Here is a 27891-nt window from a genome sequence, read left to right on the forward strand (position 1 = left end):
CCTCACTGTACTGACACACTGCACATTGCCCTGTTCTAAAGTTCACACAAAATTCTAACAGGATCAGCCCCCCTCTGATGGCTGTTAGTGGTTAGTACTGACTGATGTAATGTGGTCAGTGTTGGTGAGTAAAAACAAAAACACAATATAACACACTGGTCAGTCTATGTATAGTCTGTTGCAGTCTGTGTAAAGTCTGTGTCAGTCTGGAATATCTTTACAGCTCGAATCCTCACTGGACCTAACTTAACTTAATTGGATTCATCATATCTGTACTTGTCTTAACTCAACTGGTCTTATTGTATCACATCTTATATAATCTTATATATTAGCAAAACTTAACCTAACTTAACTATCTTATGTTGGGTTTTCCCTTACATGTGGCTCTGGTCCGGTCCCAAAGGTCTACACTGCTCGGGGAGGACTTACTCTTATAATGAAACTGAAGTCCAGGAATATAGTGAAGCTATTTATTGCAAACACGTTTTACAAGTGAGAATGAGACTATGCAGCACTGGCTCAGCTGTGTTCCTTCATGATGGGTTCCGGAAGCAAAAGAGACCGACCTCCGGAATGCATTGGGCTTTTTCTTCTTCGCCCCTCCTCGTTTGTTGGACACCCGCCCTCTAACCTGTGTCAGTCAGTGATCTATGTGACATGCAGCAATGTATGAGACACGGTGTTTCAAAACCATATGCAACGCTAAGTGTAAGCTTGTGTTTGTGAGTGCGCAAATAATATCTCACTTATATGTTACGTATCTCAGCTTCTGGAAACTTAAATTCACGTAAGTTATATTTTCTTATCTGATCCCATCTTTTCTGGACTTGTCATATCTTATATAAACTTAACTTGTAAAATCCATACCTATGCCAACTTATCTTAACTTATCATAATGCTGCAGGTTAAATGAACTTGAATTGTTTTGACTTAAGTCATTATGGAATCACATTGCTTACATTGTTTATTGGAGATGCTGAAATAAACCAGGAACCATGAGTCCAGCTGCTGGTCTGAAGCTCCCAGTCCAACCTGTTAATAATCCTGTTTTCTATCCACTAACTCCAACCATTACAGATGCTGATGGTTTCATGTCCTCTTTGATACTCCTCAGGTGGAAATGTAAGTGTGATGTAAGTGCAGAGTAATGTGTAACACAGCAGTGACTGTGTAACGCTGGTGATATACAGTAGCTAGTGTTTAGTGTCGCACTGAGACGTGGAAATATGTCAGAGCCCCTGGGATGAACGAATGTGGGTCGACATAAATCTGAGATTTACGCTTCAGCTCCTGCTTTAGTAACTACAGAGAGTTTATTATAGCAGTTAGCTTTCTTTAAGCTCCTCCCACAGTCAACAACAAACAGCACAGACTCGCCCCTTCACCCTGTAACCATACTCAGCTCGTGCAGCTACGTGCTAAGCTAATCAAACCTGTGGGAATGGTTGCTAGGTGCTAAGCTAATCAAACTGTGGGACTGGCTGCTATGTGCTAAGCTAAACCAAACATGTGGGATTCGTCACTACATGCTAAGCTAACCAAACATTTTGGATTGGTCACTACATGCTAAGCCAATCGTGAGACTGGTGGTTACATGCTAAGCTAACCAAACATGTAGACTAATCGTTATGTGCTAAGCTAAAATAACATGTGGGACTGGTTACTACGTGGTAAGCTAACCCAAATATGTGGAAATGGTCGATTTGCTCTAAGCAAACTCACACATGAGGGACTAGTCGCTACATGCTAAGCTAACCCAAGCAGGTGGAACTTATGGCTATGTGCTATGCTAACCCAAACATGTGGGAGTGGTGGCTACATGCTAAGCTAACCCAAACATGTGGGACTGGTCGCTATGTGCTAAGCTAACTAAACAAGTGGGACTAGTTGCTATGTTTTAGGCTAACCAAACATGTGGGACTGGTGGCTACATGCTAAGCTAAACCAAACATGTGGGACTGGTTGCTACGTGCTATGCTAAACAAGAATGTGTGAGTGGTGGCTAGCTATGTGCTAAAGTAAACTAAACATGTAGGAATGCTCTCTGTATGGAGTTCTTTCAGTCCTAAATTTTCCAAATTAACTCAACCTAACTTAACCTGATCTTATCTTAAATCTCGCTCTATCTTATCAGACTTTATGTAACTGATCTCAATTTGACTCATCATATCTCTACTTATTTAATCTTCAGTTAACTATCATACCTCATCTTAACTTATCTTAAATAGATTCTCAAACCTTTTCCTGTGATATATTTTTTAATGTTCAATTAATGTTGAATTAAAGGAGTAAAACTGAGCAGATTTATTAATAAACGCTGCATCATTGCCCCCTGGTGGCGTTGGTGTGAAAACACAGTACTATGCTGCACAATGGAAGTCTTCATAAATTTAGTGATGACAAGAAAATATGATGTAAACTCACAGTGTGATAAATGTATGCGACACAAGCTGGGAGGAGCGTTGAATATGCTAGCATTGGACTAAAGCTAAATAGCACTTTATTTTCAAAGAGCTAAAGTTTAAAACATGCTAACTGCTTTTTATTTTTGCACTGAAAGCTTTGACTTCTGCAGGTTTTGTTTACTATTGTAACATCACATTTAGCATCAAGGCCACAGAATAGGACACAATGTCTTATCTTTATTCACTCATGGTATATAATAATAAGACACTTTCTGAATTAAGAAAAAAAAACCTGAACAAAATGTGTGTATTTTTTATTTTATTTTAAAATATTAAAAGCACAATCCCATTTGTTTGTTTATCCATAATAATAATAATAATAATAATAATAATAATAATAATAATAATAATAATAATAATAATAATAATAATCAATCAAACTTTATTTACAACTTTCTCACAAAGTAGATCAAAGTGCTTCAGAGAAATGTCCTTATGTGACTGACCAAAAATAAAATGATAAAAAGATTTAGAGACAAATCCACACAAAAGTAATTTAATAAAATAATTAAAAATATGATAAAATAAGAAATAAAAACAAAGCAGAGAAGGGAACAATTTTTAACATACAAAACATTAAAATGAGCATAAAAATATAAATCAAAATGAAGAACCGTAAATAATAATAATAATAATAATAATAATAATAATAATAATAATAATAATAATAATAATAATAATAATCATGATGATGATGAATAACTTTATTACGTAAACTCAGAAAACAGACTCTTTTTAACATAACGCTGCTCTTCCCTCGACATCTTCCTCATCTTCATCTTCATCTTCATCATCTTCCTCATCAACAGCATCCCACACCAGCGGAGCTGCACGGAGGAGGAGGCGCACTGAGAAGGACCAGCATCAGCATCAGCATCAGGACCAGCAGCAGCATCAGCAGCTGAATCAGGACCAGCGCGGGGACCAACATCAGGACCAGATACCAGAACCAGGATCAGCATCATCTGGATCAGCGGAGCAATCTCTCTGCTTCTCCCCCGGATTTGGGCGCACAAAGGTGGACTCCGCTTTTTATGGGTGCGGAGGACGAGGACCAGGACCAGGACCAGCACCAGCAGCAGTGGAGCGGGTCTCCGCTGGTCCCCGGGGTTGGACGCACATAGTCTGTCAGCTGTTATTGGAGGGCAGCTACCCCCACCTAACCCCCCACGTCCCCACACGGACCGATGGCACCGAGAGCACGTGAGTTGTACTGTGGGACGTAAAGGGTTAAATGACATAAACTAAAGGCTCCTCCGTCATGTTTTCAGACCGTTTATTGACAAGCGGCGGCGCTCGTGCCTCTTAAAGGAGACGCAGCATCAGATTGATGCAGATGATGGAAAGTTGATCGGTTTGTATTGCAGATCTAAAGTTACCGATCACGTGTCACTGGTTAGTCCTGGAGCACAATTTCTCATTGAACCATATGAACACAGCAAATGTTTACCAAATGTTAATATAAAAAGATTGGTCGGTGGTCTGATCGATCAGTGTGTTGAACAACTTTAAACATTAAATAATAATAAATTAAAACTGTTAAAGTTTTACAGTTTTCAATAAAAACAACAATGGACTTCATCATTTTCAATAAGGTTAAATTTACAAAAGTTTCTTCAGTATTAGGGCGACATTTTGGTGAAAGTTGTAAATCTTTAGCACATTTTAATGATTTGTTAAATTTTTTTCCTAAACATAGAACTTTAGAGGCTTGTTAGCAGCAATATTTGGTGATTTTTTGTGTATAGGAAGTAGGATTTCCTCAGAAGAAGAAGAAGAAGAAGAAGAAGAATTATTCAAATAATGTCACTTCTGTATCACATCCACTGTCAGTCGTACTGTTTTTAGTGAGGTAACAGAACACAAACCCAAAGCCTGGACCTTAATCTGGGTAGTTTGCACTGGTTCGTTGCTGGTTTTATCTTGGTTTACATGGGTTTCTGCCCGAGTTTATCTACAGCTTTCCATGGTTTTAGGCTAGTTAGTTTGAACTGGTTCCAAGTAATTTATTGCTATAAGTTTAGACTGGTTATTAGCTGGATTTTGGCAAATAACCGTAGTTTGGATTGGTTTGTATCTTGTTTGTGGACTGGTTTAGTACGATATAGCTCTCCCTTGTTCATAGTAAACTGTGGACTGGTTTTAGGCTGTAATGGTCCTTTAATGGTACTCTATCTTTAATCCTATATAAGCAGGTTTTTTGGTGATAGCTTCACTTGTCTCCTTGATAGCCAGACCCTGACATTGAGAATTGACTAGTTGGCTGAAATCCTTGAAGTAGCTGACAGAGTAACATTCTATGTAATAAACCACGTGCTGAGATCATGTACAGCCTGATTTTGCAGTTGATTTGACCCTTGCTTAAGGCTGATATCTGAGTTTCTGATGAATCTTTGTTTATGTATGATTCTTTTGAAATGCAAAAAAATACCTAACTAGTCTTTTAGTATGGTCTACTGCTGGTGGTCATTCATATACATTAATGTAAATAAGTCCCTCCTTCGTCCTATAGACCCCTATACAAATGGAAATGATAGCCAACTGCGCCCAGCCAATAGGCTTCGACTTAGTGTTTTTGAGACTGTCAATCAAAGTGAATGCGGAACTGTGCACGGAACCAAGGCCGCACGTCACAACAGCAAACAGGTGAATATGATTTTGGCTCTGACCTGACCCATACACCTATATCAATGCGACCTGATGCGACATTGTTCCGCGATGCGTGTGCAGAAAACTAGAGGCGTGGCTTTTGGTAAATTGGGAGATGCAGTGGGAGGAAGTAAGGCAGTTTAGGGCGGGTCATCAAGATGTTTCTCAGAAACTCCGGATAGCAGCTTTAAGCTAACATGAGACCACCCACTTTTCAGTGAACAAAATGTGTAATATATTTTAATTCCTTGATTGATCTTTTTTAAAACAAAAATCGAAATCTTTCTTAAAACAGAAACAATAATTCTATCTTTGTCTGAGGAAGAAAATTCTGTCATTTCTGTCAGTTTCACAGAAAGTCTGAGGCTCTACCACAGAAACGATATAGAGGTGTACCATGTACCACTTTGTGCACTACTGGGACACGTCCTAGTAATGTATGTGTGTGTGTGTGTGCGTGTGTGTCAGGGAGGAGATGACTGCAGACGCAGCACTGTCGGGGTTTCTCTGGGCGTCGGTGCATATTTTTAGGAACACTGCAGGGAGTTTAGGTCGACTGGTGCCGAGCCTCAGCCAAGTGGGTCACCTGAACACTAAAGGAACACACGCTGAGTACACACACACACACACACACACAGGATAGAGTGAGTGGTCACGATACACTGCTGTTACATCACACTCATGCTGTCACCTCAGCAACAAGATCTGATCTCAACACAAAAGCAACACAACTACAAATGAAGTCCTTCACAGCAAAAGAGATAGATCTGTTCCTTCCTCTGTCACAGACATATAGAATAGATCTGTTCCTAAATCTACAAACTTGTAGATTATTCTCCATGAAACCACATTAACATGCAGTTGTTTACAGTAATTAAAAGATGAAAAACGTTCCTATACATCTTTCAGGACTTTTTTCTGACAGTCCCACATGGTTCAGTTAGTTTAACACGTAGTGTTCAGTCCCACATGTTTAGGCTAGGTTAGCTTAGCACGTTGTAGCGAATAGTCCCACGTGATTTGGTTAGCATAGCACGTAGCAATCAGTCCAAAGTGTTTTGGTTAGCTTAGCACGTAGCAATCAGTCCAAAGTGTTTCGGTTAGCTTAACACGTACTGACCAGTCCCACGTGTTTTGGTTAGCTTAGCACGTATCAATCAGTTCAAAGTGTTTTGGTTTGCTTAGCATGTACTGACCAGTCTTACATGTTCTGGTTAGCTTAGCAAGTAGCAATCAGTCCAAAGTGTTTTGGTTAGCTTAGCACGTAGCGATCAGTCCAAAGTGTTTCGGTTAGCTTAACACGTACTGACCAGTCCCACGTGTTTTGGTTAGCTTAGCACGTATCAATCAGTTCAAAGTGTTTTGGTTTGCTCAGCACGTACTGACCAGTCTTACATGTTCTGGTTAGCTTAGCAAGTAGCAATCAGTTCAAAGTGTTTCGGTTAGCTTAGCACGTACTGACCAGTCCAACGTGTTTTGGTTAGCTTAGCACGTAGCAATCAGTCCAAACTGTTTCGGTTAGCTTAGCACGTAGCAATCAGTCCAAAGTGTTTTGGTTGGCTTAACACGTAGCGATCAGTCCAAAGTGTTTCGGTTAGCTTAGCACGTACTGACCAGTCCCACGTGTTTTGGTTAGCTTAGCACGTATCAATCAGTTCAAAGTGTTTTGGTTTGCTTAGCACGTACTGACCAGTCTTACATGTTCTGGTTAGCTTAGCAAGTAGCAATCAGTCCAAAGTGTTTCAGTTAGCTTAGCAAGTAGCAATCAGTCCAAAGTGTTTCGGTTAGCTTAGCACGTAGCAATCAGTCCAAAGTGTTTTGGTTAGCTTAGCACGTACTGACCAGTCCCATGTGTTTTGGTTAGCTTAGCACGTAGCAATCAGTCTAAAGTGTTTCGTGAGCTTAGCAAGTACTGACCAGTCCAACGTGTTTTGGTTAGCATAACACGTAGCAATCAGTCCAAAGTGTTTCGTTAGCTTAGCTTGTTTTGATAGATTCTAATGAGCTGATGGGAGAACGTTTTGTTTCTGTGAACATATTCCTTCCAAACACAGACTGTGTTGTGCTTTTTGCTTTTTAAATGACTGCTTTAGTGTCAGTGAACTTTCACAGCGTCTCACTCGCTCTCACAGACCCATGTGCACATGTATGCTGAATTATTAACGGGTGGCCGTAGTGTGGTAGTGTGACGTTGCAGCCTGGGGGGGGTTTTGATTTGCTGCGGAAACCACAGATGGTTTGGGCTCACAAACACACACATAAACGCACACAAACACACTCAGGCTGAATGATGAAGATGGTTTTTAGTTGCTTTAAAAAAAAAGTTGTGGTAGAAAGTGAAGAGCACACTCTGCTTCCTTCCGAAGAACAAGAAATAAAGCTCAGTGTCAGCAGGAAGTGACAGGATTTTTCTTTTTTCCTATTTTTCTTCTTTCTTTCTTTTTTTCCCCCCATTTTGCCATTTTTTTTCTTTTTTCCTTCTCCCCGCCTTCTGTCTTTTTTTCCCTTTCTTCCTTTTTTTCACCTTTTCTTTCTTTTTTCCTTGTTTTCCTCTTTTTTCACTTTCTCTCTCTTCTTTTTTTCTTTTTTCCTTTTCCCTCTTTTCTCTTTCATTTTTCTTTCTTCCCATTAACCAATCAGAACACTGCTTTATTCCCACTGGTTCATGCTGCTTATTTTAGCTCTGATTGTATTTATTGATCTGTTAGAAACACACGCCTACTCTCTGTCGGCTGATTGGATTATTCAGCTTCACCTTTAGAATAGTTTCTATAAGAAGAGCAGATAAGATTAGTTAAGTCAAAATAAGATTGTTATCCACATAGGATAGGATTAATTAAGTTAAGATAAGAGGATCTTGGTCTGTTCAAACGCAGGTGATCCCTGTCTATGTATCGTTGAGCAAGGCATCGAACCACAAGCTGCTGCAGATGGAGCCACAGCTGTCTGTGTGTGTGTGTGTGTGTGTGTGTGTGTGTGTGTGTGTGTGTGTGTGTGTGTGCTTGTGTGTGTGTGTGTGTGTGTGTGTGATAAAGCCTGTGACCACAAAGAGAAAATCAAGGCTGTTGTTGCTGAAGGTCGAACACACACCGACTCTTTCAGGATGAGACAAAGGTGGAATCTAAGAAGAAGTGTGTGTGTGTGTGTGTGTGTGTGTGTGTGTGTGTGTGTGCGTGTGTGTGTGTGTGTGTGTGCTCTGCAGCAGGTTATAAAACACATCGGTCAAACTGAAGCTGCCTGTGCAGAAACACTGGAGGTTTAAATTGAATAAACCATGAGATTCATCAGCACATCTGCACACGTTACAACCTCAGCTTACACGTCTATGGAGAAGAAGCATAAGAAGAAGATGTAGAAGGAGAAGGAGAAGATGTTAAGCAGTCGGCTATTGTCCGTTATCACAGACATATGAACAATAGATCAGTTCCTAAATGTAAAAACAGGAACTAAATCATCCACGACGACACATTATGCGGTTATTTCACTGAAACTCCTCCTTTTTTCTGAAAAGTGGCTATAGACAAATCGAGCGACTGTTTCTTATGTTATTGGAGAGTTTCTGATGTTTTAGAGACTCTAGCCACGTTTCCATTACTCTTGAAAATGTGAAAAATCTAAATATTTCTGTGACTGCACACACAAACCTTGAAGATAGAAGTCCTTTTCCCCGATCTATTTATTAACTTCAGCCACCAGAGCATTTTTTATCCTCTTTCTGTAAACAAGAGGTTTACATTCATTTGTAACTGAAAAAGCTGCTAAATGATCTAAAAAACAGGCTGAATCCTTCACTCCAATAGAAAACAATAGGAAATATACAGTCAGTGGGGCCGTGTGACATCACCAATCACCTGATTTCAAGATGTAGGAACACGGGCTCTAAAACTGCAAAGTACTCCCATTTTTAAAAAGAAATTAAATGAAAATGGTGCAAAACAATGTGTTTTCGTAGACATAGATCTACTAATAAGTACAATTACAAGGTTTTAGACCATATTTGTAAAAACAGTGGATGATCCTTTTAAGATGAAAGAAATCAGTTTGTTCACAGGATGTGAGGAAAGAGGAGCAAAAGAAAAAGGTGAGAAAAGAGGAAGAAAGGAAAGCGGGCGGTGCATCTGAATGTCTCCGTCCTGCTCCTGCCATCAATCACCTGAAATGTAGCACACACACACACACACACACACACACACACACACACACAGAGGTGATGAATCACAGAGCATTTGTTGGATTCAGTGTTTTTCTCCTCTGCTGCAAGCTGTGGATGCATTTGTATTTTGTGTGTGTGTGTGTGTGTGTGTGTGTGTCTGTGTGTTAATGTCACTAACATCTAAGAACAGAGCAACACACTCCTGCTGTGTGTGAAGGAGGAGTTCACAGGGTGAGGCCATGTGTGTATAATGTACAGTGTGTGGGAAGGATGTAATATTACAGAGATGAACAGCTTTTATCACAGGGGGCGGAGCAACAAACACGTGACTGTATCTGATCTGAGAGTCAACATTCACGTCAGCATTAGAATAGCGATCAATCAGAGCATTAACACAGGAAACAACAAAGAGTTTGTGTTGATGTTTTGTATATTTTTCTGTGATGTTTGTTTTTTGTGTGTTTATTTAGAGATATTGTGTAGTTTTTGTGATTTCATGTGATCTTGGAGTCATTTCATGAATTCACTTTTGGGGCGACACAAAAGTAGACTCAAGGCCGCATGTGGCCCCCAGGCCACCAGTTGGTCATGTCTATTAATATTATCTATCAATACAAAGAGATTAAAAAAAAAAGAAAAAATTCAACTAAAAAAGAAGAAAATTGGAAATCTGCACACAGAGAAACAAAAAAGAGAAAATACTTAGAAATCAATAAGAAATTATTTTGTAGTTCAACAGCAAAGAACAAATGTTTCCAGAGAAAAGAAGAAATGTCCTTAGAGCATCATTCAAAACTGCTAACAAGGAATTGTTTTTACCAACTGAGGAAAATTTCTAAACTTGCCGAGATGGTCTTGAAATGATTATTCACGCCTTTGTGTCTTCTTGTTTAGACTACTGTAACAGTTTATTTTCTTGTCTAAACAAAAAGGAGCTGTCTCGTCTTCAGCAGGTACAAAACTCTGCAGCGAGGTTACTGACTCGCACAAACGCGCCCACTTACTTTTCGTTTACATTTTAAAATCCTGGTGCTGACCTTCAGAGCCTTGCATGGCCAGGCTTCCTCCTACATTAGAGACTTGTTATGTCCTTATACCCCCTCTCCGGAGGCTAAGGTCTCTGGATCAGAACCTGCTCTCATGGTCCCTCGGACTAATTTCAGGACCAGAGGAGATCGCTCACTTGTTTCTGTTGATGTTTTTAAGAGCAAACTGATAACCTCTTTGTTTCAGAAAGCGTTTTAATTCCACTGGATTAAGGGTTGTTTTATGACCATCATATTTTGTGACTGTAAATGTACTTTGTATTTTTATTGTAATTCTGTGAAGCACCTTGTGACTTTCTGTCTGTGAAAGGTGCTATACAAACAAACATTACTTACCTGATTAATGCCGACTTGGCACATTCAGACAAAATGAGAATCACACTGTTTGTGTTTGTTTTGTCCTTTTCATCTTTTTACCAGCAGACACTGACACACACTGACACTGTGTTGATACTTGCTATTATTATTATCCCCAGTGATTCACTTTTTTAGAACCATTAACTGCCGTTTTATTGGTCCTTTGTTCGTAATCATGTGCAAGAAATCAGCTCTCAGAGAAAATGGATTGAATTTACAGTTAGAAATTTGTAATTTGCAGCAGACCATGAACAAAGGAGCAAGCAGGTCAGAAAATGGATGAATGGATTTTCCTACACACAAAGAAAGAAATGATGGGAACTTAAAAATGTAGCCGAAATGAAAGGAGCATTCAATGGACCGGGAACAAACTATAATATAATATATAATATATATAATATATAATAATCCTCCTTTATTAGTCATTAACTAATAGTTTTAAATTTGGTTTTCTGCAGGTGATAAGTTTAATTTAGTTTTTGAGTTTTAATTAATCCATGGAAAATCTTATTTGCATTGTGAAACATTGTTATTTGTTCGCCGTTAGTTTATTTAATACGATCACTGAATTTCTTTTTTTGTTCTGTTTCTTTATTTCATGTGTTTTTGACTGCTGCACTTTTACATTTGTTTTTCATGCAGGTGATTAGTTTAATGTAGTTTTTGATTTCGTGTGTTGGTTATTAGTGGTCATACATAGAGCTGTGTAGGTTAGTAAATGTAATAGTTAAGTCTGATAATGATATCAGTACATACAGTAAATGTCACATCGCTGCAGGTTTTCCAGTCACAGGGACGATATCACAGCATTATTATCACTCCTATTATGATGTGGAGTTTTTCAGTTTCTTGAATGTATTGCTCCAGTGTGGGAGGTGGTCATGGCTAAGCAAGATCACCTGTGTGAGATGAGGGGGAGGAGCCCAATTAACTCATTCAAACAGACATGACTAGAGGGACATGGACACAAAGGTTAAAAGTAACACAACGGTCTAAGTTTATTTCACTATTTTATGACAAAAATCTGATTATTGTGACAGATTGTGTTTAGCTTTCATTCTTCGTCTATAAATCCTGTCATATAGACAAACAAATGTAAATATTCAGCAGATGTTGCCTTTGATTGTCTCTAATCAATAAATGCTCAGTGATAAATGAATGTAGATGTGGAGGCAGTTCACTTCATTTGCTCTCATTATGCTTCTATGTTTGAACCAAATGGCATTCGTGTGTGTGTGTGTGTGTGTGTGTGTGAGATGGTGGGAGTTTTTGGATCACCGTGTTCTGTCGACGAGGAGCCGAGTCGTGGATTGAAATAAAAAAGCTGGAAGAGCAGTAGTGAGGATGAGGAAGAGGAGGAGGAGGAAGGAGCCGATGGAAATAGATCAGGAGGCAAACGCTGACTCACAAGCAGCCGTTCGTTCCTTCTTTTCCTCGATGCATCCAAACCGTTGTTGTGTAACTCAATGACATCACAGGAATCCATTACATTAGAATTAGATGGTCACAGAATTAATCAGTGACCAGCGGGAGCAGAACGCCCCGTGGTTCTGAGACTGAGAGAGAATTAAACAGATCACATTAAAAAGATCATGTTAAAGGGTATGTGTAGTGAAAATGTACAATAAACTAAAAAATATGTGCACCTTTTCATTAAAAACACATTATAATGACTTTTTAGAATGATTTTATACCTTGGGGCATAAACTATGGAGAGCTGCCATTTTGGACAGGACATGATGCACTTTCTTTCATTGGCCTGGCCTGACCCTTTAAATAACTGGTGCATTGTGGGAGTTGGAGGCATAACAGGTCTGTTTACATTGTGTGAAGTGTAGTTTTTCTGTTACCTCTGGGCACTAAGCAGCCGTGTGTAACCTCTCCCTCAGTGATAAAGTGCAGCATCCAGGTTGTATGTTAGGAGAGGATTAAATATCACCTTTCTCTCCAACTACCTGTTGTTAGCAGCAGAAACGAGCCATGGCTGAGTAGTTAGGTGTTGGAAGTGCCCAAATATGATTAGAAACTGTGATGAAAGTTGTGTGTTCAGATCCCTTTAGAACCAATCAGTGTCCTCCTGCCATACCTCTGTAGACAATACAAACCTGTTGTTGTGTTACAGCCACATTTAAAGGACACCACAGAAGAAGTGACTCTCAAACCATTGTGTGTGTGTGTCTGAATGTGTCCTCAGGCTCCTAGTAATGCAATCTCTGTTTGGCGGAGGAGAGCTGGGGCTGTTGGGAGGAGGAGGAGGAGGTGGGGCCAATGCCGGAGGCCTCAAAGAAGATGGCTGCCTCAGCGTGGCGTGGAGACCCTCGCCCCTCCCCCCCCTCCCCCAGGACGGGGTCTACTCCTCCTCTCACGTGACCCTCATCACGGCGTACCAGGACATCAAAACCAGGCTGGGCCTCCTGGAGAGAGAGAACAGTAGCATCAAGAGGAAGCTGAAAATCTACGAGATCAAGGTAAGACCTGCAGAATTCCATAGTCCCATGGTCCAGACCAGCAGGGTCTAGACCAGGAGAGGTTTCTCTCTGGTTTCTCTCAAGTTTCTCTCTAGTTTCTCTTTGTTTTATCTCTAGTTTCTCTTTGGTTTATCTCTAGTTTGTCTTTGGTTTCTCTCTGGTTTATCTCTAGTTTCTCTTTGGTTTATCTCTAGTTTCTCTTTGGTTTATCTCTAGTTTGTCTTTGGTTTCTCTCTGGTTTCTCTCTGTTTCTCTCTGGTTTCTCTCTGGTTCTCTCAAGTTTCTCTTTGGTTTCTCTTTGGTTTATCTGTAGTTTCTCTTTGGTTTCTCTCTAGTTTCTCTCTGGTTTCTCTTTGGTTCATCTGTAGTTTCTCTCTGGTTTCTCTCTAGTTTCTCTCTGGTTTATCTCTAGTTTGTCTTTGGTTTCTCTCTGGTTTCTCTCTGTTTCTCTCTGGTTTCTCTCTGGTTCTCTCAAGTTTCTCTTTGGTTTCTCTTTGGTTCATCTGTAGTTTCTCTCTGGTTTCTCTCTAGTTTCTCTCTGGTTTCTCTCTGGTTTCTCTTCTACTGCTGATACGTTGATAACATGTTGAAACTAGGTTGCTCTGTGTTGTTCTTTTAGTTGCTCTCCTGTTGCTAATGCCCGGTGGTGTGATTCTGTTGGTACTGTGAACACTTAGTGAAGCAGAGAAAGGTGCTGCTCTCTAAATGGAAAAGGCTTGTTTCTCCTCAGAGAACATGTAAAGCGCTCTGAGCTCTGAATGTAAATGTCTTCATTTAGGTCACAGCTTACATAACTCACAGCTGGTAGCTGCTAACAGACGCTAATATCCAACACATCTGACGTGAAACACATGAAGAGCTAAAGCTGAACATTTCTGCTCACATCAAAGAAAACAAACTGAGGAATGAAAATGTTCAGCCAGTACCACTACATGCTATGCTACCCAAACAAGTGGCTCTGGCCATTACATTATAAGCTAACCAAACATGTGTGTCTGGTGGCTGCGCGTTTAACTAACCAAACATGTGGGACTGGTCGCTACGTGCTAAGCTGACTAAACATGAGTGACTGGTCGTTATGCGTGAAGCTAACAAACACGTGGGACTTTTCGCTACACGCTAAGCTAACCAAACATGGGACTAGCTGCTACTTGCTAAGCTAAACAAACACGTGGGACTGGTGGATACATGCTAAGCTAACCAAACATAAACTGATCGTGACATGCTAATCTCACCAAACAAGGGGACTAGTCGCTACGTGCTAAGCTAACAACCATGTGGGATTGGTGGCTTCTTGCTAAGCTAACCAAACATGGGGACTGGTCGCTACATGCTAAGCTAACAAAACATGTGGACTGGTTTCTGTATGGATTCATCTTCTAGTTTTCTTCTCCCTCACCTGTAAAGATACAAACATGTTTGGAAGGAATATGAAACGGACTCAGCTGTTTGGGAACAAGTGTAACTAATGCCTCAGTGGACACACACACACACACACACACACACACACACACACACACACACAAACACACGCACACACACACACACACACACACACACACACACACACACACACACACACACACACACACACACACACACACACACACACAAACACACACATGAAATCAAAGATGAGCGTCACATTTCTAGAATTTCTCTTGGTAATTTTTTCCCCCAATTTCTCTGATTTCTTTGATTTCTTCAGATTTTCCCTGATTTCTCTGTTTTTCCTGAATTCACTGATTTCCCAGATTTATATGATTCCCTCGGTTTTTCTAGATTTCTCTTGGTTTTTTTTTCATTTCTTCCAATTTCTCAGCATCTTCTCTGGTTTCTCCTAATTCCTTGAATTTCTCTCTCACTTCCGATGGTTTTCGTTTTCCCTGATTTCTCAGAATTTGTCAGACTCACCTGAATTCTCTTATTTCCCTTAATTCTCTGATTTCTCCTCTTCATTTTTCTGTAGTTTCCAATGATCAGTGAGTTTGGCGAGGACACAAACTCTTACTGCTCGTTTGAGAGCAAGGACACGGCTTTGCTGCAGTCGGAGAACGGGAACCTGCAGCAGAGAGTAAACGTTCTGACCCATGAGGTGAGAACGTTATATTTCAGTGCAACACTTTCCTGCTCCTACCCTAACCCTAGGCTAGGCTAGGGTTAGGGTTAGGTTAGGCTAAGTTAGGGTTAAGTTCCAAATTTGCCAGAACAGTGGAGGCGGTAGCGTTTGAGATTAGTGGAAAGGTTCATGTCCAGGTATTGGATACAACCATCTTAACTCAAGACGATCTTTGGCTGTTCCTGATTGGATGTTATGAGAAGTTTTAATTAAGTGAGGGATAAACCAATCAAAACAGCTGGGGGCGGGGGCAGACGTCCGACCCCACCTTTAAGTCCAACACCGCCCCATTCCGCGATCTGCAGCGAGGACCTTCTCTTATTGAAGGGATTCCTTCCAGTAGGGGGCACAATTTGTGAAAGTCTATGAAATAGCGCCCCCTGAATTAAAATATTTATTATATATTGTAATGTACATTATACTGCAACACATTTGAAACACCATGGAATCAGTTAAAGCATTATTTTAAAGGAGGAAGCAGCACATAGTGAAGTATATAATATATATATGTGCGTGAAGGCGTAGTATAACCTTTGTGTTCCTGTGCCTTTAGCTACAGAAGGGGAAGGAGCGTGAGGAGCAGCTGGAGGACGTGATTCAGGCCTACGAGAAGATCCACATGGAGAAGAACAACGTCCAGAGAGACCTGGACAAGATGGTCAGAGACGCTCATCGTTTCACCGCCATATGGCGTTAAATAAGGAAGATATCACACTTTACACTGTGAGGAGGAGGAGGAGGGAAAAGATGTTCATATTTAACACGTTTAACACTTTTAACACTGGAGTGTGGAAACGCTGCGTCCAATGCAAGGAGAGGGAAAGATAAAGAAGAAGATAAAAACACAGGGAACTTAAAAACAGCTCAGTCACAAAAACAAACAAATGACTGAATGAATTTATAAGATAAATACATAGATAAATAATTATTTAAATAAGAAAGAATTATATAAATAATTATTTAAATAAGAAACATATATATATATATATATATATATATATATATATATATATATATATATATATATATATATAAATAAACAAGTCCTTTAACAGACTGCATCATGACTCAAATAATGGACAAAACAAATTAAATCAGAGCATCAAATTTGGCCTACAGGACAAAGTCGAAAATACAGAAAACATGAATAACTGTGTAAAAATACCATGTAAAATTCAGTTGTGGATATGTCAACCATTCCAAATACATAAATTCAATGATATCCACAATATTTACCCAGGACTCACAGTTTTCCCACGCTTTTATCACATGATGGCAGCCATTTTTTCCTGCAATTTTATTTAAATTATTCCACAAATTTTTCCCAAATTGAATAAAAAATGTTCACAAACTCAATAAAGTTTAAAGATTGGATATTGCCTGTAATTTCCATTACTTTACATATATTTATAAGGCAGAATAATGTTGAAATTGCTCATTTTCCCGATTTAAAATGTGTGAACAAAATCTAAGTGGTCCCTATTTGGCCCTGGAACTAAAATGATTTTGACACACTTGGATTAAATCAATCACAATGCGATGTTTTTAGATAAGATAATGAACGATGGTGTGTGTGCGTGTGTGTGTGTGTGTGTAGACCAGCTTGGTGGAGAAGCACGTGGAGCGTATCCTGAACCTAGAATCCGCTCTGAGACAGAGAGACTGTTCCCTACAGAAGATCAACATGACGCTGCACAGCAAAGACATGCAGTATCTGCAGCTGCACACGGGCCCCGACACACACACACACAGTGAGTGCACACACACACACACGCACTAACACACACACCCTGACCTTTAACCCCAAACGCTCCCTAAGCTCCCCTCAGTATGAAAATCAAGTTTTCTCTTTACCCTTTCTCTGCAACTACACCAAACGTTCCATATGTTAAGCTTTTTCTTGCCACATTTGGCTCCTTTTAATGTATCTTTTCTACATTACTCCCATTTTTGACACTTCTCCATCAAATTCCTTTTCTACACATTTTTTCCACTTTCAAGTCATTTTTAGCACTTATAAACCCTTTCAACCACTTTTCCACCTAATATCACATATGTTGACCCATTATATTGTCACTGATATTTTTTGTCAATTTAACCTCATCTTAAAGATGATTTCATACTGCGACACATACCCCCCTTCACTAAATTGTCCATACCCCAAAAAGTATTAGTCTGCTCAAACTAAACATTTACAGTGTGATTATTGAATAATCACGAAACAATTGGTAAAAAATTCTGAATTTTTTGAGACCGAAGTTCTTGGGCCATTTGTTGAAATGACATGGACATGACCCATTAATAAATATTGGTCCCTTTGTAATGCAGCATACATACTGAACAAAGGGAAACCGTACAGTTGTCTCTGCACGGTCTTTGTCACACCTCTGTCCTCAGAGACTCCAGCGTTTCTCTGATTCTCCCAAATGTCACATGACTAGAACAGAAGAGCTCAATTGCATTCATTGTAAGATGTGGGAACAATCCCAGCAGGCTTTGCAGCTTTTGGTGAAACAACAGAAACACGGGAGGGAGGGAGCGGAGTTGGTCGGGCAGATGGAGTCGACAGACTGGAGCAGAAGAAGAATTCATTTCTTCTGCTCCAAATGCTGAGTCCGACTCATCAGAGCATGGACAGAACGACCATCTGATGCTCACTGAAGTCACAGTGAAGCTGAACTCACAATTTTACACAGACCTGCATCAGCAGCCAATCACTGAAGAGAAACATGCTTTTATTTTGAAAATATTAAACCTCTGTAAGTTAAAGAATAACTGAAAGATGTTTGACTGACGTCTAATGATGATAATGAGCAGGAAGGGAGGAGCCACACCCACCCTGTAGACTAGGGGGTTCTCAACCTTGGGGTCAGGAGCCCGCGAGACACTGGGAGGGTGTCGCTAGAAGCCTTCATCTGGCGAAGCTGTATTACAATACAAAGTTTCCTATGTGGTGTAGTTCCTGAGATATTGGAAGCTGAAAATTGAAGAACACATACCCCTCTCACTAAATTGTCCATATCTCAAAAAGTATTCATCCAATCAAACTTAAAATATACAGTGTGACTAATGAAAAATCACTTAACAATTGGTAAAAATTACAGAATTTTTTTAGACTTGAAAATTAATTGGAATGTCATGAAATGACTCTATAACATTAGTTTTAAACAACAGAAAAAGCCAATGTTAGTGATTGAATAAAGACATTCTTGTGCAAGGGTCAAATGTGGGTCGTAATTAACGTGTGAAACTTTTATTTTGAAGGTTATCGCCACTCACGTTTCTAACACCAGGGTGCAGCGAGCATGTTCTAACCAGTGGGTGTGCACTGTAGCTGTTCCCACTCAACGTTCTTGTAGTCATAATACAGCACTTATGGGCACTGCCAAATTGCAAATTTGATGTCATTTGGAGCCAGTGTCTGCGCAGTGGGATCTGGTGGGAGGAGCCCTGGTGACACGCCCCTGCCCATTTAGCGTACTGCCCTGATGAGTTACACAGCCCAGCTACGCCACAAACTTAAGTATATTTCCTGCTGGAAATTCTACCAACGTCTTGTTTAAATGATCATATCATAGAGGTTAGTACTAGTACTACTAGCTCAAAGAAGAATGGCATCTCGGCTAAATAGAGCTACGCAAGATCCGAGGCTGTCAATCATTGTCGTATATGACGTCAAATCCCGTTTTTACTAATGATCACAGCAGAAAAATTACGTGACGAGTATTTTAACTTTACGGTTTGACCAACATCCCATCCGTTATCATTGAGTGGGCGAGCTTTATGACCTATACTGCAGCCAGTCAGCAGGGGGAGCTCTAAAAAAAAAAAAGCTTCACCTCCCCGTGAGCGTGCGTCATCCATCCTTTTTACAGTCTATGGTTCTAACCCACGTGTCCCGATCTCCTCTCAGTGCTCGACTGTCCCGCCCTGACCCTTCAGAGCTCCCGTAGTTTGGACACCCTCTCCGACCTGAAGCTGCAGCGGCTGGAGGCGGAGCTTGAGGGTGCGCGGCACGAGGCACAAGGGGCGTGTCGGCGCGAGGAGGAGCTGAAGGCGACGTGTGAGCGGCTGAAGGAGGAGATGAGGCTCCTGCAGAGCACGCAGAGGGACAGGGTTAGTGTGAGCACATGCAAACTACGTTTCTAAAAAAGACAATTCACCTTTTACTCTCTAGTGCACTGCTTAATGGAAATACAGTGACATAATTATTATTGTTGTATGAATGACAAAATTGTGACTGAATATGCCTCTATGGAAAAGATGGGCAACTTCTATCACAGCGGGGGCCACAAAAACATGATTATCTGATCTGAGGGCCACATTATCAACATTCATGTCAGCATTACTAATAAAGAACAGTTTGAGCATTAATACAGGGAAGAACATAGATTTTTGTTGTAGTTTTTTTTTATGTGGTTTCCTTGGTTTGTTTATTTACTTATTTATTTTTTTAGACATTGTGTGTGTTTTTGTAAATTCATTTTGTAGATTGTCTCGCCAATATTGTAAATGTTTTTGTTATTTTATTTTTTTTTTTATCTTTTTGTGTTTTTTGTCGTCACTTTTTCTGCTTTTGACATGGTGCTCTCGTTTTCTGTGTTTCTGGAGTTTTGTGCATTATGTTGGGATTCATATAATGTTCAACTTCATGAATTACAATTTTGTTTTGGGGGTCGCACAAAATTAGACCAATGGCCGCATGTGGTCCCCGGGCCGCCAGTTGCCTCTGTCTGCTCTATGGTCTGAAAGTCTCATTGCTGTCAGATCTAACACCAGTTAAAATAATCCATTCTCACACTTTACTCTGGCAGGAAATGACTTCCCCGTGTAAGCAGTGCGACGTGGAGTGGATAAAGAAGGTGGGCGATGAGCAGTAAGTGACCGTCCAATCACAGAGGAAAAACGAGGGAGGAGACGGAGGATAATGGACACGGAATGTACTTTTTAACTGATTATTATTATTATTATTATTATTAAGCTAATTTAATAGTTTAACTTTACAGACTATCAAGTCCAACCTAAGGGTTTAAAGGATCATCCACTGTTTTTACGAGTTTGTCCTAAAATCTTCTAAATGTCCTTATGAGTAGATCTATATCTAACAAAACACATTATAATGCACCATATTAATTTAATTCCCTTTTAATAATGGGACTACTTTACAGTTTTAGAGCCTGTGTTCCTCCATCTCGAAAGCACGTGATTGATGATGTCACACGGCCCCATTGTCTGCAAACATCCCATTGTTTTCTATTGGAGTGATCATTTAGCAGCTATTTAACTGCCTTTTACATAATTTAGTAGCTTCTTAGATCAGTAAGCAGCTTTTTAGCTGCTTTTTAGGTAATTTAGCAGCTTTTTAGCAGCTTTAAGATAATTTAGCAGCTTTTTACATCATTTAGAAACTTTTTAGATCATTTAGTTGCTTTTAGCAGCTTTTTAGATCATTTAGCCACTTTTTACCTCATTTAGCAGCTTTTTTAGTAAAATGACAACTTGTGCTACTTTTGGTTGCTCTGCGAAAACCAGGAAAAGTTAAATATGTTGATTTAAACCTCTTTTGTTTACAGAAAGAGGATAAAAACAGTTGTGACCAGAGAAATCTGTGACTCTACCTTTAGCCACCAGAGCGTGTCAGCGCACTGTTTAAGGGAGAGTAAAGGTCTCTTAGGAGAGCTCGTCTTCTCTGCCTCGTTGTCTACTACCAAACCTCAGAGTTGGAATGGTCGCCCCCTGCGGTCATAGATTATTTTTCGGGTCACAACTGTTTTTATCCTCTTTCTGTAAACAAGAGGTTTTACATCAACATCTTTAACTTTTCCAGGGTTTTTTAGAGCAACCAAAAGCAGAACAAGTTGTCATTGTGACTGAAAGACAGTGGAGGATCTCTACAAAGACAGTTTGTTTCTTCATGTCAACTACTCTGACCTGCAGGGGGCGGTGTAAGCCCAGTGTCCACATGCAGGGACATTTGAATAATGTGCGTTAATCCGTGTTTCAGAACTTGTTTTTTTAGTTTATGCGCAAAGATAAAATATAAAGGAAGGATTTGCAGAAATATTCAAATCTAGTCATATTTAATAGATAAAAAAAAAACATTGATTTAATACTAGCATTTTAAAATATAGTTATCATTTCGGGACTTCTCTGAAGCCCAAAGGAGATTATTATTATTTTTATTATTATTATTATTTTTATTTTTATTATTTGTAGTAGTTGTAGTAGTAGCCTTTATACTGTCTTTATTATTATTATTTTTATTTATTTATTGAGTACAACAAAATTCTTGATTTAATTTCTTCTGCAGCAATCTCACATTTAAAAGGTAGTCAAATTTATTGTGCGAATATCTATATGTGACGTGTGTCTGTGTTTAGTTTTTATTTCTATTCTCCGGGAAGCTTTAAGCTGCTGAAATAAAGAATGTTGATTTGAAACGCAGCCTCACAGAGGAAACCAAAGCTCTGAGTGTGGGCTACATCGTGGTTTTGATGGGAAATGAACTGAAAGTAAAATAATTTACACTTGTGATGTTACTCACCAATATCACTGACTGTGAGTTGTTCATGTGTATCGTGCACAGATCCAGTCCGTGCAGATTCACACAATATTTTATTTTATTTTTTTTAATGGGAAAAACCAAAGCAAGGTGCAGAAATATCACCCAGAGCTTATGTAACAGGAGGCCAGGAAACACCTGAGATGAGATGAGATAAATACTGGATAAAAAAATGAGAAAAGTAAAACAAACAAAAACAGGACATGACAATAATGTGCTGAGGAAACGCCCTGGAGCGTAAATGAGCGGAGTCAGGGTCTTCATCAAAACACTTCCTCTTTCTCTGCACTTATCAGCACCAACAGCCTGTGTGTGTGTGTGTGTGTGTGTATGTGTGTGTACACTTACCTTACTCTGATCAACCACAGCACACACGTTTCACACCTAAAGTTTTTTGGGTTTTTTTCACATGTGGAAGGAAATGATGCAGGGATTGGATCTTTGACCAAAAAATAATTACATTTGAATAAAATAAAATATGTGCATCAGAAATAAAAAACAGAAAACTAATTTGATGTGGTGGATGGTGCAAAAAAAAAAAAAAAAGAAACAGTATAATAATAATAATAATAATGATAATAATAATAATAATAATAATAATAATAATTGTTTTGTTAATACACCGTTTTATTATTTTCTGTAAATATTTGCATTTTAAATATGTGTACAAATGCATAATGTATAATTAATTTTATTGTATACAAAAATAAATTTATATCTAAAAAAAAGCTATTTTAAAAGTCAATAATCTGAATACGTTTGATTCTGTTTTTCCATCTTTACACTGACATATCTTGACTTGTTTTTATATATAAGTATAAATGTTCTATAATAATACATCTCGTGTTGTGTTTTCCTCCCTCTGTTTGGATGTCGTCCTGATTTGTTGATTTTGCAGGATTCGGTTTCAGGTTAACAAGCTGAGACAAAAGTCAACACGTTGCCAGGGTTACAGACAGCAATGGCACTTGTTTAGGCTCCGAAAATAGAGATGCTTCGTCAGAGCATTGCTCTGATTTCATGCTCTTCATTCAACAGTCAACAATGTGATTACGACTCCAGTAGTGAAGCTTCATCCAGGATGACAAAGAAAACAAAAGCATCAAACTGAAAGCCGAGCAACAGACTAAAAGGACCAAAAACAGACTAAATACAAGGAAGAAACTGACAAAAAGGACAATAGACAGGTCAAATGAACCAAATACAGACGACTTAAAATACCTAAAAACAGAATAAAAGGGCCAAAATGTAACCAAAAATTGCTCAAATGACTGAAAACCAACTGGAAAACTGACAGAAAAGGACCAAAAATGAACACAATTCAAATGGGTGCATTGATTTGATAAAGACACAGATATTTTCTACTAATCCAGCTGATAATTCCACGCAGAAAGTGTCAAAAATCCAACAAAATGCTCCAAATTGAACCTGGCAACACGACGGTTGACTTTCTTTATCTTGGTTGCTTTTCCCTCTTCTGTTCGCCTCTTATTTCCCCGTATGAGGCGTTTATTTATTGATGAATTTAAAGCTAATATGTCTCCCACAGGGTGAACCTGGCTCTGGCGTACACCGAGCTCACAGAGGAGCTTGGACGCCTTCAAACGCTGAGCGCCAAGCAGACGGAAATACTGAGGAAGGCCACGCAGGAGCCGGTCAGTCCAGGTCAGCAGCACGCACAGTGGTCTTTTACCTTCTCTGCACATGCCGTCAAAGGTCAAAACTACATAAAGTGCAATCTTTTCACAACAGCAATGCTCGTTTTATTATTGCAATTAAATAAAATAATGAATTTAATTGCATAACTGTGACCATCACTAGCCCTCCCTAAGGAAGGGTAGGAAAAACTTTATTAAAAGGCGAATATAAAAAGAGAGGTCAGTGTTACACCCATATACTGTAAAAAGAATGGACGGGACAAGCTCCTTCAAAACTGAAGCTTTTTTTTCGCTTCCCCTGCTGACTGTCTGCAGTATAGTTCATAAACCCCGCCTCCTCAATGTTAACGGATGAGATTTTGGTCAAACTGTAAAGTTAAAATACTCTTCACATAATTTTTTTCCAAACCTAAACTGTGCTGAGATCATTAGTTATTATCACCCTTTATTATGTTCAAGTGCTCATTTTTCTGTGAAGTTTGTTTTAAATAAGTTATTTGAGGTTGAAATACAAGATTTGACGTAGTATATTACGATGATTGACAGCCCATGATTGGGCAGTACGCTAAATGGGTGAGGCTTGTCACCAGGGCTCCTCCCGCAGGACCCTACTGCGCTCTGGTTCCAAATGACATCAAAATTGCAAAATTGCAAGATGGCTGCGCCCCTAAGCGCTGTATTTTGGCTTCAAGAACGTTGACTGGGAACTATGGAGGACGTCACGTCCATTCTTTTTACAGTCTATGGTTACACCTAGGTGAGGGGTAAGATAAGAGGGAAGAGGGAGTCAGGGTAGGATGGAAGTTGTGGGAAAGAACCCAAGAAAATCCAAAGGAGCCAAGGACCAGCACACCCTGCCACCGCTCCAACCCCCCATTGCGAGACACCCCACAAACAGGCGGCATGCAAGTGTGCGCTGCCTGCCCCAGAAGACCCCCTCCAAAACCGACCAAGCAAGCCCACCAAGCCTGCCAGCCCCAGAGGGCACCCTAATGGCACCGGGAACCCCCGAGGCCGAGCCTCCAGGTAAACCACCACCGCAAACCGGTTGCTATCCAGGAGGGGCGGCACAGCCATAGACGGCTCAAGGACAGCAGCCCAGGCCCCGTCACCCACCGGAGCACACGGGCCATGGGGCAACGCCCCCCCACCGGTGCACGGCCAACCAATCCTTCCTACGAGAAGGAGACAAACCAACGTCACACACCTGGCGTGGTGCGGCAGCCCAATCACCAAAGCAGCAGACGCCATCCCCCAGCAAACAGCATCATCTTAAAGGGCCACACAACCCAGGCCCAGCGCAGACACCAACATCTCCCTAGGGTGACAACACACCACAAAGACCGCCTCCAAAACCACCTGGAGATGAGGCAAGCACCCAGCCACACCAGAAGAGGAGAGGCACCCCCACAAGGCCGACACGGCATGGAGAGACCCGCAAAGCGAGTACTTAGTCATACCCCCCAACACCCCCCAAAGACCCGACCCACTGCCTCGCCACGGTCGACCGCACCATCCAGATGTATTTGTGGTCTGCACAGCGGCCTAGCCATCCACAGAGAGGCCGGGCCCCCACCCAACATGCCTGAATGTGTGAACCCAACCACCACCGAATTGTTCCCTAACCCCTGTGTGAATGTGTGTGAGGTGCAATTAAAAGAAAGGGGAGGGGGTGCTCACCACCCAACACAGCGATGCGTTGCCCAACAGTAACGCTGTCAGGTAACATGAAGAGAAGTTGGGAGTATGAAATCATCCAAAATGTCATGAATAGATCATTCTATTTCTTTGGTGTTTGGCAGGAATGTGACTCTGTGTGTGTGTGTTCCAGTCCAGCGCCACTCTCCCGTCCACCATCAGCGCCACTCTCCGGTCCCTCAACGCCACTCTCCCATATCTAAGCGCCACTCTCCGGTGCCGCCCCAGCAGTCCCCGATCCAGCAGCGCCGCTCCCCCGTCCTCCAGCGCCTCTCCCCGGACATCCACCGCCGCTCCCCACTGCTTGACGTGGTCAACGGCCCAGCGTCATACTCCTACCGTCCCCCCACCCAGCACCTCCGCGCCAGCTTCCAGGGCCGCCGTAGCTACTCTGAGGTGTCTGACCCCTCGGCCTACCACTGCACCCCTCGCTTCTCCCTGGACCCCGTGTCCACCCTGCCAAAGCCCCGCCCCTTTGTGGAGGGGTACCCAAAGCCACACCCTCAACACTTGCACAGGGGCTCACCCACCTGCCTCCAAGGAGGGGCGGGGGGAGACGGCGGCCTGGAGTCGTCCACACGACACTCCCGTGAGATGCCATTCCCGCTGTCGGACGTTGCCCATCTTCACCTGGAACCCCCCCCTCCCTCCGCGACCGCCCCCCCTCCCCCGCAGTCCTCCGAGGACGAGGAGGAGTGGACCTGTCCGCACCCCATCAGCCCCCCCAGGACGCTGGGCGTGATGTCATCAGGCTCCACCTTCCCCCTCCCACAAAGGTCCAACACACTCACCTGCCCCCCCCAGAGAGGCTACGTCTCTACTGAGCATGCTCAGTCCTGGCCGTCAATCAATGTGAGTACAGCTAACACCCACTCCATTTAAAAACACCCGGTTTATACTCAACCGCAGGATTGTTGATACCATTTTGTTGTTATTTTTCGTATTATTTGGTGTCTTATGTGTTTGTTTTTTTTTTATATTTTTTTGTATGTTTTGTGTAGTTTTGTCTGCTTTATGTTTTTTACTATGCATCTTTTGTTGTTTTGCGTGTGTGTGTGTGTGTGTGTGTGTGTGTGTGTGTGTGTGTGTGTGTGTGTGGTAACAATGGGAAGCGTTTGAGCGTTTGTATAAAAGCAAGTGAATCACCTGACTTTATTTTGTGTTCAGTGAGTAGGAGTGAAGGTGACGCTCTGAGCCTCCTACAGTCTGACTAATGCCATGCGTGTGTGTGTGTGTGTGTGGGGGGGGGGGTGGGGGGGGATCTATTACTGATCTGTGTAACCGTGGTCGTGTGTGTGTGTGTGTGTTTATGTCTGAGTGCTGGAATGTGTCCATTGTGTCCATCTGCATGTTTATGAAATCAAATTAGGTGTGTGTATTTCACTAGTGTGTGTGTGTGTGTTTCTTTATTGTGTTTTAATAATGTGTGTTTCTTTAATGTGTGTGTGTGTGTGTGTGTAGCTCTGGATGGAGTCAGAGGAGAGTGACATGAGGAGCTGTCCTCTTTGTCAGCTGATCTTTCCCATCGGTTACCCTGACGACGCCCTCATCAAGCACATCGACTCCCACCTGGAGAACAGCAAGATATGATTGCCATGGCAACCGGCCCCGCGCTGCAGGGCGTGAGCCGCCACGGCAACGTGCACGGAGACGCTCGGCGTTCATTGGTCACGGCCTCCTGAGGACCCTGAATGCCTCAAACAGGCCTGGGAATGATGCTCCGCCTCCTCGTCCAACAGGGGGCGGTACTTACACTATCAGTGGATGTAAACACATCAGCAGGAAGTTAGTGTTGTTCCATTTGTCCCTGAACACGTTAACGTTCACCTTCGTTAATGTGACACGTGGAGGCCTCCAGCGCCACCTAGTGGGTCATAGATATTCATTTACAAATTTACAAATGCCTTTTCTTGAAATGTGCAAGTTTTATGGGGAAAACCCCTAAAATAAGTCACCTGGCTATAAGTCGCATGCCCGAATGTTATTGTAGTGCCAGGTTTTTATTCCATGTTACAATCTGACTGCCATGTGTTATGAAATGCGTACGAGGCTCCGCCTTCTTTTCCAGGTGTTTATGTTGCTGTGTGTAAATATGTAGCGTTGTATGGAGACAGTAAATACTACACTCATTAGGCGGCATAGTTACGACCATTCAGGGAGCGTCTTATATTATCAACAGTTCATCCTTTTACTCACTAGATAGTGCTGTTGGCTCAACAATGGACATAAGTTGCATCTTTGTATAACTGAAACCCTCTGTTTTAAATTAAATAAGTCAGAGTTATACACCAAAATAAACTAGTATTACTAATCACTAGTAATTAACTGAATATAAACTCTATGTCTAGGCTTTGCAAGGTCAATATCTTAATTAACAAGTCTGTAACCAGGAACTGAAAAACCATTATTAATCTCTACTAGAGCTCAGTTTAGGTTTACTAGTGCTTGAATAGACTTTACTAGTGAAGTAAAATGTGTCACTAGCGTCAGATGCTAAGGTTTTTGGTTCACTAGTGCGCGAGTAAAGAGAAATGATCTACTAGTAGACAATTTAATGTCACTAGTAGTACTAGTACCTTTAAAATATCTCACTAGTATTACAAGTAGACTGTTTTTAGTCATTTTTGTTTTCATTTTGTGTCTTTTTGACCTGTTTGTGCTTTTTTTGGTAGTTTTGTGTGTTTTCTATGCTGTTTTGTAGGTTTTTGTTGTTATT

General features: G+C 41.0%; 1 protein-coding gene across 1 annotated transcript; it reads left to right on the top strand.

Annotated features, from left to right (window-relative positions):
- Positions 1–460: 460 nt before the first annotated feature.
- Positions 461–27891, top strand: tbkbp1 (TBK1 binding protein 1). Its single transcript, XM_028475705.1, has 12 exons — positions 461–787; positions 1078–1122; positions 3275–3668; positions 12865–13138; positions 15108–15233; positions 15811–15915; positions 16855–17008; positions 19171–19373; positions 20072–20133; positions 23369–23484; positions 25309–26027; positions 26637–27891. Exons 1-12 carry the CDS (start codon positions 751–753, stop codon positions 26763–26765), a joined length of 2364 nt encoding a protein of 787 aa, XP_028331506.1. The 5' UTR covers positions 461–750; the 3' UTR covers positions 26766–27891.

This window comes from Gouania willdenowi, chromosome 19 (assembly GCF_900634775.1).
Source record: "Gouania willdenowi chromosome 19, fGouWil2.1, whole genome shotgun sequence".
Classification (NCBI taxonomy): Eukaryota; Metazoa; Chordata; class Actinopteri; order Blenniiformes; family Gobiesocidae; genus Gouania; species Gouania willdenowi.

What these genes read in the sequence shown, in the direction of transcription:
- tbkbp1 (XM_028475705.1), top strand. Translation starts at nt 751, where the DNA reads ATGTTACGTATCTCAGCTTCTGGAAACTTAAATTCAC. An exon ending in TAAACGTTCTGACCCATGAG is followed by an intron (nt 15,234 to 15,810) that starts GTGAGAACGTTA and finishes CTGTGCCTTTAG; the next exon opens with CTACAGAAGGGGAAGGAGCG. An exon ending in GCAGGAGCCGGTCAGTCCAG is followed by an intron (nt 23,485 to 25,308) that starts GTCAGCAGCACG and finishes TGTGTGTTCCAG; the next exon opens with TCCAGCGCCACTCTCCCGTC.